The sequence below is a fragment of the Epinephelus fuscoguttatus genome, linkage group LG6 (genome assembly GCF_011397635.1).
Source record: "Epinephelus fuscoguttatus linkage group LG6, E.fuscoguttatus.final_Chr_v1".
NCBI classification, from domain to species: Eukaryota; Metazoa; Chordata; class Actinopteri; order Perciformes; family Serranidae; genus Epinephelus; species Epinephelus fuscoguttatus.
The window spans coordinates 35,193,122-35,211,436 of record NC_064757.1 but is presented as its reverse complement, the minus strand read 5'-3'; the positions used below and the strand labels follow the sequence as shown (position 1 = coordinate 35,211,436).

The window sequence follows — 18,315 nt, the reverse complement described above, 5'->3', positions numbered from 1 at the left end:
TATCACAATCTACTGTTCGCAGAAGACTTCATGAACAAAAGTACAGAGGCTACACCAGAAGATGCAAACCACTCATTAGTAAGAAGAATAGGAAGGCCAGGCTGGAATTTGCCAAAAGGTACAGAGATGAGCCTCAAAAAGTCTGGGAAAAAGTTTTATGGACTGATGAGACAAAGATTAACTTTTTCCAAAGTGACGGAAAGGCGAAAGTTTGGAGAAAGAAAGGATCTGCTCATGGTCCCAAACATACAAGCTCATCTGTGAAACACGGTGGAGGTAATGTCATGGCTTGGGCTTGCATGGCTTCTTCTGGGACGGACTCTTTCATCTTCATTGATGATGTAACACATGATGGCAGCAGCAAAATTAACTCAGAAGTCTACAGAAACATTTTGTCTGCTAATTTAAAGAAAGATGCAACCAAACTGATTGGGAGATCCTTCATCATGCAGCAAGATAACGACCCAAAACACACTGCCAAAACAGTGCCAAAAGAGTTCATCAGGGGCAAGAAGAGGAAGGTTTTAGACTGGCCAAGTCAGTCTCCAGACTTAAACCCAATAGAGCATGCATTTTACCTGCTGAAGAGGAGACTGAAGGGAGTAACCCCCCAAAACAAACAACAACTGAAAGAGGCTGCGGTGAAAGCCTGGAAAAGCATCACAAAAGAAGAATGCAAAAGTTTGGTGATGTCAGTGGGTCACAGGCTTGATGCAGTTGTTGAAAGCAAAGGATTTGCAGCTAAATATTAAGTCTCATTCATTTTAATCTATTTTAAGTTTATATGTTCCAATACTTTCGCTCACCTAAAAATTTTGTGTTCCATTACAAATAATGCTATCTTCTAAGTTGTGTATCAGATCCAGATGTAAATACCTGGAAATAAAAGCTGAAATGTTGATCTCTTGTCTCATATTCATCTTTTGATGTCAAACCCAAATGTTTTCAGTCTACAACAAAAGTAAACGAATTGGACTCACTGTTCCAATACTTTTGGAGGGCACTGTATCCTGAAGTTTGTATATTTTCTTTCTACCAAACTACACCCACCAACCGAATTGCTGGGCAGAAGGAAGCATGAATATACTCATGGACAAGAAGTTTGTGCAAGATGTAAACATTAATGTCGTCCTCCTCGGCTGAGCTGTAATGTAAGCTCAATGGTGCTCAGTGAGCTAGCTGTAGATGCACACTTCCTGCCATGCGGTGATTCAGTTGGCAGGTGTAGTTTAGAAGAAGGCCGATATCTCCAACACTCTGCAACTCACACCAAACCATCGAGACTGATAAATAGCACTACAAGTAAGAAGGAAAATATGTATTTGTGATTTTGGGGTGAACTGTCCCTTTAAGGTACTTTTAGGGATGTTTTCATTGTCAGTTTTTGATGGCATAGTTGTTTTTATTTGATTGGTTATTGAGACTTGTAGCTCCAGTTTAAAGATGTTGTTTCATATTAAAAGTTTGATGTTTATAAATCAAATTTTCAATCAGATTATTGCTGATAGTGCAGCAGGAATTGAAACTTTCTTTTATCCTAATAAAGGGCAGAAAACCTGAATTATGTGGTACATGTTTGGGCCAGGGAGGGCGAGGAAGCCAACAGGGTCAGATGTCCTGCAGTCGTCTGATTAAATAACCTCAAATCCTCTTAGCCGCGAGGAGGAGTGACCAGTGTTGTGTTGGGAAGGAATCTAGCCTATATCAAGCTTTACTGGGAATGTGTAGGCGAAGGTGACTGGAACCAATTTAATTTTGCTGCTCCAAAGATAGAAGAGATTAGGACACATGTTGGCTCTGCTGGCTGGTTTGATCAGCAGAGATCAGGAGTTAATAGTGAGTGGTAAACAGAAAGACAAAGGAGCGTGTTGATGTTTGTATGGTGATATGAATCTACCTTGTATTTCGTCAACACCTCCTTCGTGAAGCCGTACCTGCATCAGCCAGAGAAACACAATGTAACAGTCAGAAAGTGAAGATTCACTGTCCTCCAGTTAGACTTAGTTTTACCCCAGGTTCCTTACCTCAGGTTGACTATGTGGTCTTCGTGGTTTCCTCTGTTGAGGTAGACGTCACTCGGATAGACGAGCAGAAATGAAAACAGGATAATGAGGATCTCGATGGAGTCTTTGCCTCGGTCTACAAAGTCTCCGTTAAACACGTAGGGCTTCTCCAAGGACGGCATGCCGTTCTTTAATGGAAACAAAAAAAGCTGTGTTAAAGGGTCCGTTTGTAATCTGACTGTAAACAAATGAGAGGACAGACAGCACAGATCCTCTCTCACTCACTAATTGATTCAGTGTAAAAAACAGAGCAGGTTGCAACTAAACATCTTTGTTTTAAAGGGACTATTCAGATATTTTGAAGTGGAGTCAACAGCTGTACATGATTTAGCTTCCGTGTTGGTACTCCTGCCTGCCTCTCCAAACCGGCTGACAGACATCTGCAGTAGGTAATATACTGATAAGTACCTCACACAACCCCACTTCAAAAGTTTCAAACTATTCTTTACACATAAACTAAAAAAAACAAGTAGCAGATATATCAATTAGTTCATCAATAGGTAATAATTAGCAGAAAATTTGATAATAAGTTGATTGTTCAAATTATTTAAATGTAAGAATTTGCCATTTTTCTCCATTTCACATAATCAAAAATGAACTATTTTTGTGTTTTTGGAATTTTGGCCAAACAAAACGAGACACTGAAAGACGTTATCATAGTGTTTCAGACAATATTGCAGCACTGCTGATTTACTTTAGGGTGCCAAAGTACAGGAGGAGAGTATTTTGATTAAAATAAAATTTAATAAAATTGTCTATCCATGTACGTGTCTTTCAAATTGAGAACTGTAACTGTAGCCCATGAGCCAAAAAGAAACCAGAACATTTTCAATTTAGTTATTTCAGCGTTTCTTAAATTTTAAATCTTAAATAAGATCTTAGAGGATGAAGTCCTGACCTTGTAGAAAATCAGCAGCAGGTCTTCCAGTTGTCCATGCAAATCACCTGTAATGAAGAGGACATCTTTAAATTATCAAATAACAATCAAATAGAAAGGAACTGTCAACATTTCTCTCATAAGGTTTTTTAAGTTTTACAACTGAGACACAATTGTTTTAAAATGACTTTAAGTTTTAACAATAAAACATCAGATATTTCATAAATGCTTAAAACATCAGCGATGAATGTTTCACAACTGACATATAAGCGAATCAATTCACTCAAACAGGAGATTAATACAATCAGCGAGTATTTATGACTAAGACGCTGTAACCTGAGCATTTTAGGCGTTTTGATAAAATGATCAAATCTCACCACAAATAGTGATTTCTTTGCTGCGGCAGGTGGAGACACGGTTGATATTTGGCAACATCCGGAGCTGTTTCCACGTCTCAAGCAGCAACTGGAGGACGTAACGTGAATGCAGCTGCTACTGGGAGAAAGACTCGTTAGCAAGAAGATCTCAGGCACATGAACGGATATTTATATTTCAATGTTTGATAACTGCTGCCATATTGTGATTTATGCATTGATAATACATTTTATTCAAATACTGCTCTTCAGTAGACTCAAAGACTAATTAAATGAGTAGAAAAATGCCAGAAATTCAATTATGATAAGTTTGTCGATTAGCAGCATCAGCTTAATTTAAAGATGCACTTGTTTTGTTTGTGGAAATTCTACTCAGCACCAAAAAAACCTTGTTGAGGAGACAATCACACTCCATCTTAAGCTCATGAACGTGATTGTAGTGGTCAGTTTCATACACATAAGTATGAGTATCTTCTCTTGTAGTTAAAATATAAAGTACAAATTAGGGCAAATGATATTTGTTGTGGACCTGAGACTATCAACAGTCCACCTCCATCATTATATCTTGCTTTCCTGCTTTTTAAACTCAGTTCACAGTAAAATGTAATTTATTTTTGTCAAATTTAAGCATACTATTGGGATTTAAAATTCTAATCATGACTAGTTTCCGCCTCATTTTCCTACTAAGCTTGATCTTGTGCAGTAAGATAAAACCAGTGAGCCTGAACATCAGCTTTGAAGGAGGTTTTTAAAGCAGAGGTTTGCACCTACTTTCTTGTTCCTGAAGGCCTCCACCAGCCCAACCGCCTGCTCCACCGTCAGAGGGAAGGTGAGGTGAGGTCCTGAGTAAATCTCTGGCACTTCGATGTTCTTGTAGCAGAAGTACCTCTCCCACTCTGCATCACGACAGATCTCGTTCTCTCTGAAGATGTGTGAGATCAAATTCCCTGCAAGGAAGGTTAGGACAAGTTTAAACTCAGAGATTACAGAAGGAAATTCCTGAGCAAAAACAGTTTGTCATTTGACATGTAAACTCTTACGTTCATTGCTTGTAGGTGTGAAATTGTCCATGAGGTAGCCGAGAAAGTTGTAAAGCTGCACAGGGAGGAGACGTAAAAGTTGAGCCGTTATTTTTCAATTTAACAAACAAGCAGAATGTGTACAGGATCGTCTCTGGTGGTTTCTCACTTTTATCTGAGCCTGTTCGCCGGAGTACTCGATGGACTGGAAGATGTGCCAGGTGTATCTCCGTCTCATCTCTGTGCGGGCGACATACTGACGGTACCATCGCTGAATCAGGATGGCAGATTTTATAGCTGAAACACAAACAGAGAATGTCAAGCACTGCTGAGATACAGGTGGATCAGATTATATCATCTTGACATTTCTTACGCCAGCGATGTATCAGTTTCTTAAGTAGAATCACACTGCAATGACATGATCATATAGGCTTATGCTATCATTTTTTTAATTGTGTTGTTTAGTGATTAAAAGAACATTTTGACAAAAAATTGCATTTGTTAAAGGTCTTGTTTTTGATGTGAGATGAAATGAGATTATTTGGGGCAGAGAGGACACAAATAATATTCACTCTCTTGTGACCAGTGAGCCTGAGTGTTGGTTTATTAGTTTACCTTGGATATTTTTATTTTGACAAAATACAATTTCACTGCAAGTACTTTAAGTATTTGAAAATTGTTTACTTTAGTTCTACTTAAGTACAATATCCAAAAGAACTTTTTTCTGCTTAAGTCGGACATTCAGTTTTTCCTCCAGCTGCTCTAACCCAGATATGTGTGGTTTAAGCTTATGTTCAACATCAACAACAACAACAACAACACAACAAACAAGGTAAGACAGCTGTGGCTTACTTGTGACGGCTTAATGCAGCAGAGCACAGAGACAAAAAGAAATACAGAAACATTAATAGATAACACATATAATAGGGAGATAACAGTTGAAGTGAAAAGCACACAAAAACAGTCCAGTCACCAGAATAAAATGTTTGCATTGTACGCTTCTGCAAACCACTGATATGTTACATTTGTACATTTCATACGTATGACAGATTACATGTATATGAGCTAAGTTTCTCATCAGGAGGGGATAGTGGGTGGCATGACATCTTGGCGAGATGGCTGCCAAGATATCAGACAAGTTCAAGACCAACAAAAGCAGGTATTTTTTAATGAGAGGCTGTAATATTTGGGTATTTTAAGCCAAAACATGATGTTTCCTGACCCTAATAAACTGGTTTCTGTACCTACACCTGACTAGAAATTAACCAGAGCATGAGATTGAAACATAAAGAAAGCTATACTTTCAGAAATACTTTTCTGAAATACTTTTTTTTTTTTGGCAGAAATGTGCAATACCAACATTTATTCTGGCGATTGGGTTGCAAGAACAAGGTAGACAACAAGAGGGACGTTGTGGTGACAATTAAACCTGAGACGGTTAAATTTGCTAAACAGGTTTACCAGTCTATGTTTCAAATATAATGGTTACCTTTTCCAGATGTTTTGTGGAAATGGTCGGACTTCGTGACGCCACATCCCATGACTGTTCCTGTTCAGAGCACCAAACAATCATGACATCAGCTACAAGCTGCTGGAGTTGATCTATAAGCATGTATTTAACTGTACTGTTCATGTGCAACCACTAGATGAATCCAACACTGCTCTCTAAAGGGGAATACACGACTTTTTGGAGACACATACATGACTATACCAACATTTTCAGACTCTCCACACCCATTTTAAAAATATCTCCTCTCTCCAGGAGACCGGTTCATTCACACAACGGAAAGTTGCGCGTAGCTCATCAGCAGTGGGGAAGCTGAAGCAGTAGGACGTTTGACCTTCTAATCTCATTATCTGCTGGTTCACTTCTGACCTCTTCGATTGGCCTCAATCCTATGGTACAGGACTGTTTTATCTGAATTCTACGAAGGCTTACATTAAGCAATTTATCAAAGTGAGGAGGCAGGAAAAATCTTAATGGCGTGAAGTTTTTTTGATGAAATGGCCAAATTTAATAATTTCTAGATGACTATCTGTTGTTTTAAGTAAACAAATGATGCCTTAATTTCTGTTTACAATTTGCAAAACCAAATAAAAGACTGAGCTATTCAATCTGAACAAACGCATGTAACTTTCTTGCTTTGCAGAGCTGGCTTCGGACTACTTAAAGCAACAGATGGGTGGCTTTCGTCACATGTAAAGATATTTAGCAGCAAGCCAAAGCCATCAGTTCAAAATCAAAACCTGGCATTTTAAGTGGACTAAAATAAACTGTGAGAAGGACTTGAACCAGGTTCAGAGGATGGTTCAGAGAAAAACCAAGACCTATGACATCTAATTTTCGCAATTTCTCTGCTCCATTTGTAGTTTTACTATATCTAAAAACTCTACTACGACATCTTAAAATCAGTGGTTTACTTACGTGGTCACCTCCTCTATCCAGTCACCAGCTCCCAAGTTGTTTGGCTCTCAGTTTTGATGAGTATTTAAACAGCCATTTGCTCTGTTTCATCCTCCACCAGTCCACCAGGTTCAGGTCAAGAACTGCAGGATATCTATCAGACCGCTCATCATATTGTAGGTAGATGAATGACAACAGCACCTTCAGCAGTAACTCACCACAGAGGCCTCGTGTGTGACGCTCCCTCAGTCTGTGCTGAAGCTGGTTTAGTCTCTCGGTGTGATCGCATAATCAAGGCACCAAGCCACAAGTGGATTACTTGAGCTAATGACTTGATGCGACTAGACTGGTCTTTATATAGGAGGATGGCAAAGAGCAGAGGGAAGCATGGGTGATGAGAGGGAGGCCTGCATCTGTTTTTGGTCTTGTTTTTGATTACAGGTGCTTTACTTGGAGCCCAGGATTGTGTGTGCGTGTGTGGTCAGATGTGTTTATATTGGATTGAGACTCAGGCATATTCGCCAGCAGGATTTGATGACTGTGATTTGTGTTTCTTCTGCAATCTTACCTAATGAGGAGTCAAATGAGGGAACCTCCATGTTTCATTTTCAGCAGTGAAATGGTCCAGTGTCAGGTCTGTTCATGGCAGGCTGAAAGAAAAGCACAACACCTCCCCAAAAACAAGATATACTGCCCCATACCTTTCATTAGTATAATCATTTTTATGACTTTAAAGGCCCAGTGTGTAGAATTTAGGGGGATATAATGGCAGAAATTTAATTTAAATAGTAAGTACGTTTTCTTTAGTGCATAATCAACTGAGAATAAGAATTGTTGTGTTTTTGTTACCTTATAAAGAGCTGCTGACACAGAAAGTGGGTCCTTGTCTAGGAAGCCTGCCATGTTGAGCCACCACCTTTCTACAGTGGCCCAGAACAGGCAAAGCAAACACTGGCTCTACATAGGCCGTTTTCACGTCGGCCACTGTAGTTTGAAGCCCCTCCGCAATGACATTGTTGGAAAAACAGTGATTTTTTTTTTTTGAATGTAAAAATGCTTTATTAAGTGTTTCTACCAGTTTAAATAATTGTGTCTGTTTGTCTTGGAGAGGAAGACAATGTGGCTCCTGGTAAAAACCTGCTGAACATCTGCATCTTACACAGAAAAAAAGGTGAGCACAGATTAGAAGGTGCTGGGATGGCAGTCCTTCTCTGACATCCCAAATAGTGTCGGGGAAACAGATTTGTAACATGACTGATGTATTCAGCATTTTTAATGGTTTAAATCGCCTGTTGTGTTTGTTTTGGAGAGGAGGAGGCCTCTGCAGATAATACAGCTCCCGGTAAAAACCTTCTGAATGTCTGGTTCAGAGGTAAGATGAGCACACATTAGGTAATCAGCAGTCATAGCAGATGCTGGGCAAGCAGCCTGTGTGCATCATGCCAAACAGCGTCAGAGAAACACTGCCTTTTAACATTAAACTGCTTTATTTAGTGCTTTTACTGTTTCTTTCATCACTTGGTCCTCTTGTTTTGGAGTCAAAGAGACCTCTGCGGATAATTTGGCTCCTGGTAAAAACCTCCTTAACAATGAACACTGAAGTAACTCTAATGTGGAGAAGTTTTAGCTGGTTGCCATCCAAAATCCTCACGGTAGATGCCACTATTTCACCCTAAATCTTACACAGTTCCTTCAACTTATGTATGCTTGTGTTTTTGTCATTTTGGTGGTCAGTTATTTATCTTTTTGTGTCTTTTTACCCCTCAAATGTTTCTCCCAATGAAAACCCAATAAAAAGTGATAATTGATTACTCAAAGTTACTCCATACAGTAAATCTCTGAAACACACAGGTATCAGTAGGTAAATATGGAAGTCATCAGTAATTGTGGATTGCTTTTTAAAAAGTTGATAAATCTATTAAATATTTGTCTAAAAATATGCTAATAAATGCACATCAAAGGTTACCAGAGTCCAGAGTTTGGTCTTCATATTATCATTTTTTCTGACAAAGAGACAAAAACAAAATAGATTTCAACTTGATATGAAACAATGAGAAGCAAGAAAACATTACATTAAATTTGAGAAGCTGTAACCATCTAATTTGGGTTATTTTTAATTGATGAACAAATGAATTGTCACTGATTAGCAGTTAGCTAATTTTCTGGGGAACGGCTAATCAGTTAGCATAGGTACAGGTATATGCATGTTAACCAACGGTTTAGCTGGGTGCTAATTTCGCCTTAAAATATACGTTTTTTTTACGTTATATTAAATTAAAGACGCTGTAACCATCTAATTTGGGTTGTTTTTAAATGATGAACAAATTCATTGTCACTGATTAGCAGTTAGCTAATTCTCTGAGGAACGGCTTATCAGATAGCATAGCTACATGTATGCTAACTAACGGGTTAGCTGGGTGCTAATTTCACGTTAAAATATATATTTTTGGATGAAGTTTTCAGTCGCTTAGAAACGTACTTGAAATGTAATCAATCATCCTTCGTGTCATCAAAACGCAATTTTAATCTATTATAAATGTATAAACTGAACAACCTTTCAAAAACTATTGCTTTACAAACATACTTGAACGCTACCACTCTTGAACGCCTCACTCTCTGGACAAGTATGGCGGAGGTGAGTTATCTAATGTTTGTTTATTAGCTAGCCAGAACTTCCTGACAGCTATAAACGTGCTGTCCTCTCTTTTATGTGAATAATAATTAACGCCGAACTGTCATGCTTTGGGGAAATGTGAGAAAAACGTATGTTTCTCCGCTTGCTGGATAAATAAACACGTTTTATCAAAGGTGCGAGTTTGAAATTGGCGAAAACATTGGTGCAGCCTGGTTGAACTGGGAGTCATATCAAGTTCAGTATGTTAGGTCACCACGCAGTTGCCAGTTCATTAGGCACTTAAAATAAATGCCATCTACTTGCAACAGTGCTGCTTTAAATCCTAATTTTATTAAGGTTAGTCACAATGCTCAGGTTTTGTTTAAACAGTTACAGTGAAATGTGAATTTAACTTAATATGGCATCATGTATGATCCCAGGGTCCTGTGTCTCTTGATATAAACTTACATTATAAGAAATTGCTGAGGGCTAACCTCATGATTAAAAATGCAAAATAACGAGGTTATATGGATGTTTCAAATGCAGATCAATGTCTAAAATCAACAAACAGTCTAGCCTATAAATGAGAGGTATTCAAGTATTATAACATCAGCTGTTGGTGGGTGATTTCCACACACTGACCCAGAGAAATATACACTGAACATTTGACATTGAGAAAAACATTGGTGGTAATATATACCAATCAATCCAATCAATCAGTTTTATTTATAAAGCCCAATATCACAAATCACAGTTTGCCTCACAGGGCTTTACAGCATACGACATCCCTCTGTCCTTAGGACCCTCACAGCGGATAAGGAAAAACTCCCCCCCAAAAAAAACTTTAACGGGGGGGAAAAAAACGGTAGAAAGAGGAAAGTCTTAAGTCTAGTCTTAAATGTGGAGACGGTGTCTGCCTCCCGGACCGCAACAGGAAGATGATTCCACAGGAGAGGAGCCTGATAGCTGAAGGCTCTGGCTCCTGATCTACTTTTGGAGACTTTAGGGACCACGAGTAACTCTGCGTTCTCAGAGCGCAGTGTTCTGGTGGGATAATACGGCACTATGAGCTCTCTAAGATATGACGGAGCCTGACAATTTATCTCTTTGATGAGTCATATTAGAAGGATATTGAGCTGAGGGCACTGGGCACATAAACTTTACAATATGTAGCTTGTCTGTTTTAAAAGTTGGCATAATCATTGACCCTACAGTGACAAATGTGAGCCTTTGTCATTCTTAATTTGTATATGGCTTCTGTGTTTATAAAGCAATATGAATACGTAAGTTGGACGGGGAAACAGCACTTCCTGATTCTCTACTGATCATTATCAAAAGTTGGCCAGTGTCCACAAGCATTAAACAAGTGAGCTAAACAAGGATTTAACTGCATGTAAAAACTTTAAACTTTGATCCAGTCCCTGTATTTAAAGACCTAAGAATGTCCTAACAGTATGGTATTGTTGTCCGTGCAGAACCAAAGTGAAGTCAGCCTTATCGTCATAGAAAGTTCACATACTTTCAGTACTAATTCATTTTCCATGCTGGTGTTTTATCCTTTTTAAAATGTCAGAGGTTTTTAGGACTCTCACTTAATTCTGTATGTGTGCTTTCATAGTCTACTGCTGTATTGGTAGGTATGAGGTAAAAGTGGGGTGGCACTGGTAGCTGCTGAAGTCAAACTTGCTTTAGGTTATTTAATTTTCATAACAGCATCACTGTTTCCTTTCCTTTTACTTCATGCTACTTAGTTAATTACACATCAGAGTCACTTCCAGCCTTATATCATCATCCAAGCAAATCATTTCTACATTGATCTGACAAATTTTACAGGACAGGATGTGCCTTAGGGAGTCAGTGAAACAGCAGTTATATAAAATGGGAATCATTCTTTACCTTGTTCAAGTATCACATACTTTTTTTTTTCTCTGGGAACTGGCGTGTTGTAAATGCCAGGAGTTGTAGTGGAGTATCAAGTGACCTTTGACCCTTTGAGATCAAAGGGCATGCAAGGTTTGGTGTAGCACATGTAAGACTATATCCATGAGACTATACTGTCTAAGTTTAGGTTTACAACCACATATTAGAACTGAATTCCTGTGACTGACAAAAGAGGAGCAACAAGTGGGAAAGTTGATTAACATAATTTCTTTGAAGAAGTAATAGTACTGCTGTTTGTCCTAAGTAGTTTCTTGCACTTGCATATCAGCATTAACTAGTAGTTCAAAGGTTTACATTTGCTTAGTTAACGTTGAAACTCAAGTTAATATTTACAAGAGTATTACAGCAGAGCTATTAAACATACTATATTGTTTCAAAGTTGAATCATGGAGATTTTTAAAGGAATTTAATTATTATAGAATGCAATTGCATGTTTTGAATTTGTACACAACTACTCTAAATATGGTAAAGATGGTCTTAATGCACCATTTACATGATTGACTGTAGCTTTATCTGATCATGTATTTTTAATTCTGTCATCTATAAATGAGACTTTTTAAAATATGTAACATGCCACCTGCTTTCACCAGGATTCAGTCACATATTAAGTTTATTTGTATTGAACCTTTAACAACAAGGAAACGCAACGTACTTTACATAAAACATAAAAAGGCATGAAGATAAAATATAAAAAGAACATATAAATGAGGGGGCGGCACGGTGGTGGTGGTTTTCTCTGGGTACTCTGGCTTCCTCCCACAGTCCAAAGACATGCAGGTTAACTGGTGACTCTAAATTGTCCGTAGGTGTGAATGTGAGCATGAATGGTTGTCTGTCTCTCTGTGTCAGCCCTGTGATAGTCTGGTGATCTGTCCACAGTGTACCCTGCCTCCCGTTCAACGTCAGCTGGGATAGGCTTTTAAAAGAATGACATAAAATGGAAAGTAAAACTCTGCCAAAAAACAATAATTACAGCAAATTCTTGTAAGTCTTTGCACAGCTGCTGTTACAGTGCAGGACGTGGCTCCATGTTGAACGCAATCAATTTATCAGATAAAGTTCAACTTTATCTGATAAATATCTTTAGAGCATCTGACCAGCAAGCTCGTCATCCTCCACTCCTGCAGTAATAATCCATTCGACGCAGTTGGATTCAACAAAGACTCCCAGTGTTTGTTCCTCTTGCGTCATCAGATAGAGGTCTTCATCTGCCTGTTACTAAACTGTTTGCGTCATAAAAAGATAATTCTTTTGTAATGTTTGTACTGGTATTTAAAGATGTATCAGTCATCTTGCAAATAATAGCAGGTTGCATTCCTGCACCTGTAGTAAGTGACACAAAAAATAATCTGCACCAATTTGGTGATCTAATAACTGTTTTAAATGATTTATTGAGCAAAAATTGCCAAATATTTTATGTATCCAAGCTCTCAAATGTTCAATTTGCATCCATTTTCCAATGCTTTTTTGTCCTAGTAACTAATAAGAATAACACATTTTTATGACTGGTCCAGTATCACTAAACACACCAAACTCCATTTAAATAAATAGTAATTTTAGCATATACAGAGTTGGGAGGGGGACATCTGGAAAGTTTGCTCAACCTGCTGCAAATGCGCCCAGCTTCGGATTAGCGGACAAAAATGGCCATGGATAGATAGCCAGCATATTTTCACATCTAACTGGGTGAATTTAGGTTTTATTTCAGTCAGACCAGTTAGTGATTGTTGGAACAGTGGAAAGACAAACCAAGACAGCTTTTGTGCGTTTTCTGGTGGAATTGGCAATGCCGGTTTTAGGGCTGTTTCTGGTTAAACAAAGAGAATCTTACTCTTTAACATAAAGGCCGTTGTCTGTAGGGATCCTTTCTGTAATGTTGTCAGACATATCTAATAACAATCTCAGCCTGTCAGTGGCAAAAGCAGTTGTAGTAGACATAAACTGGCAGTGTGAACATGCCCCAAGTAGTTACATTGCAGCCTGTATCGCAGCTGCCAGCTGCAGCGTTTTTTCTCAGTACTGGACCAGTTTCAGAATTTGTTCCCATTTATCATTCTGTCACAAAAACATGGGAAATAGTGTCCAGGCTGAAAAAGACCAACCTAACTCTTGAATTGGATTTGAGTAAGTTATTTCAAGATGCCATCTTTAACTTGTGCGGGCATATTTCACTATACTCTGGCTTTTTTCAAACAGTCATTAGTTGGCACCCAAATTTAAAGTGTTGCAAAACTCCCACAGGTTTTCTTCATTGTCCATGATTTAACTTCTTTAGATTTTTCCTGTATTAGTGTCCAATGTATAGACAAGGATTCTGTGTAGCACTAATCTACATTTTTAACATAAAACCCATCATATGACAAACCTAAATTCCTCAGGGCGAGCTTTTTAGATTCACCATGGTCATCATTTTTTACACTTGCGAACAGGGAGGGAACTCCCCACAGTTAGTTGACGTCAGTCAGTAGAGAGGTCAGAGCATTCACCACGTCGTCCAGTGATAAGCTTCAGCCCTGAGTGAGCTCTCTGTGTGTGTGTGTGTGTGTGTTTGTCAGAGTCTGAGTATGAAGATCGCCGTGCTGGGAGCCACTGGGCAGACTGGACAGTATCTGGTCAACCAGGCGCTGCAGCAGGGCCACACAGTCACTGCCATCGTCAGGAACCCAGGAAAACTCACCGTGCATCATGATAATCTCAAGGTAATGTAACACTGTGTTTGTGTTGTGCTGTCTTTGCTGCTCTCTGCGTGGTGGGTTCAAAGATCAGTCTCATAATGTATGTTTTATTGTGTCCAAATGAGGGTTGTATGAGGTAAAACCTTGAGTACTCTTTATGTTTCTGAGCAAAAGAGTATCAAGTATCAGCTGATAAATTTTATTCCTCTGTGCCAAAGAGCTCCATTATTGCGCTCTATTAATAACACTTTAATGAGTCACACTGCTGCACGGGGTAACATTTTCGATCAGTGCGATGAACAGTGGCAGTGTGCTGTACACATACACCATCCTGTAAATACTCCACAAAATATGTATTAGTTTGCAGCTGAAAGTCGCCCCAACAAATGCACCTTTTTTCCTCTGTTTGAGTAACTTTTGTTACAAAATGTAGTGCTCACACCCAAAGTGAAATGCAGAGAGAGCATCATTTGAATTGTGTTTTGGGAAACTGTATGTAAAGTGCTAAAACAAATATTAGGATTTAAGTGTTATATTGTACTTTACCTCAAGAAAGTGTGATGGAAAGCGACAGATATTTGTATTGAAAGCAAGTAAAAAGGCCGTTATTGGGAGCTGGGGGAAGGTAGCTTCTACCGAAACAGCAGCAAGGACTAGAAATCTTCTGACCAGCCCGATCTCAAAGAAATATGTGAAATGGACACAAAATCTTAACAATGCATTACGTGGTGGTGGGCAACAAAATGTGTTAAAATTACCTGCTGGCAACATGAAACAATGCCAGTGCAAAGTCAGTGAGGATCTTTCATCATGGTGGACATAGGAATTAAGTGTAAAGAGTGAGAAGTGCCTGGTGGCTTAGTGGGTAGAGCAAGCGTCCCACATACTGAGGCAATGTCCTTGCTGCAGGTTCAATTCCAGCCTGCAGTCGTCCACTGCACGTCATCCCGGCCCTCTCTCCCCGTTTCATGCTTTCATGACTGTTCTAATAAAGGCAAAAAAAACAAACAAACATAGACTGTCCCATGTGAAACCAAAAGTCATCGTAGATACAGGACTTAACAGATTTTATAAGTACGTATGTTTTCATCACTTACATCTCGTATGTAATATTTTAGCCAAAACCACAACATCTTCTTCGGCCTAACCAAGTATTTTTTTTTGTTCTCCAAACCAAGTTGTGACCGTTAAAAGACTTTGCACTGGCACATTTCATGCCCACCGCCACATAATGCATCAAGAGGTCGTATCCATTTCACATTCCAGTTGGCACTGGATGTCAAAATGACATCAGAAAGGCTTTGGACTGTTACGTTAGACAGATGTTAAATTTTGGTTGGAATTAAAATCAGGGTTAAGATACTTTAAATGTCAAATGACGTTAGAATTTCATTTCATTTTACCATTAACTCATTGTGCAGGTGTTGGGATTTGTACTTCATACCTTACGACTAAATATTGTTATTTCACGTCAAGATGACATTGGCATGAGACATTTGGAAGAAGTTGGATTTTAGTGACTTAGCAACACTCACAAACTTAAAAACAACCAGGTATCAACTTTTAATTACGTTGGTGGCCAGCTGGGGTCTTTATGTGAGACTGTGTTGAGCTGACACTTATCTTGAGAATATAAAAAGCAAACCTGGGATAAAAATGGGCAAGGTGGAAATGCTAAAAGACAGAGCTTTAAATAAATCCATCAGCAGGATCACATGATAAATGGGAAAATATGGGAATTCCCTTATCTAGTTATTTTCTTAATGTCTCAGGTCAGTTAAGGTTAAATTGGATAAAACTTATTTTTTAACGAGACTCTGCATTTATGACCAATTTGTAAAGATTTTCTTAGTGTAGTCTCCAGCAGAAACGGTTGGCCTGGGGCTGAATGCCACAGACTAACTATTCATTCTTTATGAAAATAAATCAATTATAAATCCTGCAATTTGAAATGCATCATGTGCTAAAATACATCAATAAAATGCCTCAATCTTGAGCCCTTAAATGAATAAAAAATACTTGTGTGTGATCACAAACTGATGATTATGCACTGTTTGTGATCTGTGTTAATAAATAAATATACATATATATATTTGTGTTTCCCTGTCTGCTGCTTTCAGGTGGTGGAAGCTGATATTTTCTCAGCAGACAGTCTGAAGCCTCACTTTAAAGGACAGGATGTCATCATGTCCTGCCTTGGCTTCTCAATCTCCTTTTTCTCGCCGGTAACGGGCTACTCTCAGTCCATGAACGCTATGGTGAACGCCATGCGAGAGGTGCGGGTCAACAGGATCATCACCATGACCTCCTGGTACACTGACTGTGAGTGCAGCACACGTGATGATGTCGTCTGTGGGGTCTCTTATGATTTGTTGATGGAAGAAGTCCACCTGATTGTTCTTATGCTCTTACATTGCAATTTTGGGTGCTCTTAGAGTTGTTTTGTGTCGATATAAATTACTCTTGGTGAACCAACATCTTCTCGAAATAACTTATCACGACTTTCAGATGTCAACTAGGAGTCTGTGGCTTTCAATCAAACATTTACAGCTACCTTTTCAGCTAATTTCATTTACCAATTTATGTATTTTCCTGGAGTTTAAACAATACTTCACAATCTTTATCAGTGGACTAAGTTTATACACTTTTTATTTTTATTTAATATTAGCACAAATGGATGTATGTATAACATTAAAGCTGGTCAAGTTTTGTTCCTTGCACATTTTTGATGAATTGTGAGAGGTTGAAGAGAATAATTTCGCTGTATTTTTTTGTCTCTTGTTGTTAGCTAACTCTGGAACGCAGTCATCGTATCTCATCCGCTTCCTCCTGCTGCCGATGATCCGAAGCATCCTCACCAACATGCATGAGATGGAGCAGTTTCTGCAGAAGACCAGCGACATTAACTGGACTGTGGTTCGCCCACCTGGTCTCAAGAACCTGCCCGCCTCAGGTAAAAAGCAGACAAGCAGTTGCGTAAGAGGGGTAGCAACAAATCTATGAACAGACTTAAGAGCTAACGAAAATAGAAGGCTGTCAGAGCGAGGGTGACGACACCAAGAACAGCAGAGCTTCATTGTGTAAAGCCCTGAAGAAGCCCTCTGGGTCTAGTTTGACATAGTTTAAGCTCATGCACTGTCATTACTTTATGCAGCATTTAATCAAATGAAAGGACCTTTTTTGTGTTAATGCTCATCCTTCCCTTGAGGTGTCAGCATGTTTCCATAAAGGGTACACTGTTTTGTGCCTTTTACTTTACAAGCACTGTACTCAAAGGAATATCTCACCAAATCATCAATAACTCACCCTGTGTAACAATGAATTTGTGAAGAAAATGTTTCTCTCGCATGACACAAAAACAGAGGAAATTCTTCATGAGTTGGAGTCATAGCCATCCGCAAAACTATGTCAAAACATCCGTCAACAAACTCCCACACAAGTCTCATGTGGAAAGCCCTTTCTGAGCCCTTCTTTGTGTTTTAAAGGGTGAGTTCGGATTCATCAAAGTCACACAATAACACAGCAGTAGACCAGCAGCTCTTGTGTTCAGCGAGGTAAAATTGCTGTTTATGTGACGCGAGTCTGGCTTTAACGAGAGCACAGATAAGTTTCAGTTCAAGTTCAGTTCCCTGTCAGAAAGGGCTGGAGTACTGAACATACAACTAGATAAATGAGACTTGAATTTTACTGCACAAGTTCACGTGGAGGCATGTGAGAAAAATGTTTTTATACAGTCAGTATGAAAGTAAGTACTTCACACAACCTCACTCCCAAAATCGAAACTATTCCTTTAAAGACCAAATGAAAAAGTTGTTGTTGTAATGACCTCTGACTCCCAGTTTTTTCCTCTCCGTGTCCTCCACAGCTCAGGAGTTTCTGACCCATGAGGGATACTTTGTGCCTGACAGCAGTGGTCACCCTGTGGGCAGCTCTGTGGCAAGAGGAGACGTGGCTCGCTTCATGCTCTCTCTGCTCAACAGCAACGCCTGGGTCAAGAAGGGAGTTTCCATGACGACCAAATAAGAGAGAAGACGCCAGCGTTGGCATTAATGAAGGGGGGTTCACCAATCTTAAGTTATATCTAGCCATATTTTTCTAAAGTTGTCTAGGTTTTAAAGTATCCGCCTTTGAGTTTTCTGCTTCTGCCCCTGATACAACAGAGGCAAAGGAAAGCTTTCTGTTTTGGATTTACAGCTCACAACTTCACTGTTTTTATTCATCCTCACTACAATAATAGCTCTGATAAATTCATTGTATGCTCCTCAAGAATTAGGAAAAGAGTCACTTAAAGATAAAAAACAACTGACCAGCTCACTCAGTGTAAAAGTTCATCATAAAAGTAGGCGGT

General features: G+C 39.0%; 2 protein-coding genes across 7 annotated transcripts in view; one reads left to right on the top strand and one right to left on the bottom strand.

Annotated features, from left to right (window-relative positions):
* ppef2a (protein phosphatase with EF-hand domain 2a) overlaps positions 1–9,372 on the bottom strand; it is a 24,135-nt gene extending 14,763 nt beyond the window's left edge. Inside the window, exons 1-11 of one of the 6 annotated variants that reach the window (XM_049579150.1) lie at positions 9,322–9,372; positions 7,306–8,740; positions 6,759–7,088; positions 5,823–5,882; positions 4,503–4,630; positions 4,355–4,409; positions 4,086–4,261; positions 3,318–3,432; positions 2,962–3,008; positions 2,025–2,191; positions 1,898–1,934 (exon numbers count right to left, since the gene is read on the bottom strand). In XM_049579150.1, the coding sequence (XP_049435107.1) occupies positions 1,898–1,934; positions 2,025–2,191; positions 2,962–3,008; positions 3,318–3,432; positions 4,086–4,261; positions 4,355–4,409; positions 4,503–4,630; positions 5,823–5,874 (777 nt within the window). In that variant the 5' untranslated portion in view covers positions 5,875–5,882; positions 6,759–7,088; positions 7,306–8,740; positions 9,322–9,372. Of the gene's footprint in view, positions 1–1,897; positions 1,935–2,024; positions 2,192–2,961; positions 3,009–3,317; positions 3,433–4,085; positions 4,262–4,354; positions 4,410–4,502; positions 4,631–5,822; positions 5,883–6,758; positions 7,089–7,305; positions 9,121–9,216; positions 9,285–9,321 lie in introns of those variants that run through there. The other 5 variants (XM_049579148.1, XM_049579152.1, XM_049579153.1 and 2 more) reach the window with 5 other exon arrangements.
* On the top strand, positions 9,238–18,315 carry LOC125890480 (flavin reductase (NADPH)-like). The gene is made up of 5 exons (XM_049579155.1): positions 9,238–9,372; positions 13,848–13,991; positions 16,088–16,289; positions 16,756–16,920; positions 17,833–18,315. Exons 1-5 carry the CDS (start codon positions 9,274–9,276, stop codon positions 17,988–17,990), a joined length of 768 nt encoding a protein of 255 aa, XP_049435112.1. The 5' UTR covers positions 9,238–9,273; the 3' UTR covers positions 17,991–18,315.

What these genes read in the sequence shown, in the direction of transcription:
- LOC125890480 (XM_049579155.1), top strand. Translation starts at nt 9,274, where the DNA reads ATGTATAAACTGAACAACCTTTCAAAAACTATTGCTTTACAAACATAC. An exon ending in TCTGGACAAGTATGGCGGAG is followed by an intron (nt 9,373 to 13,847) that starts GTGAGTTATCTA and finishes TGTGTTTGTCAG; the next exon opens with AGTCTGAGTATGAAGATCGC. An exon ending in GACCTCCTGGTACACTGACT is followed by an intron (nt 16,290 to 16,755) that starts GTGAGTGCAGCA and finishes TCTTGTTGTTAG; the next exon opens with CTAACTCTGGAACGCAGTCA.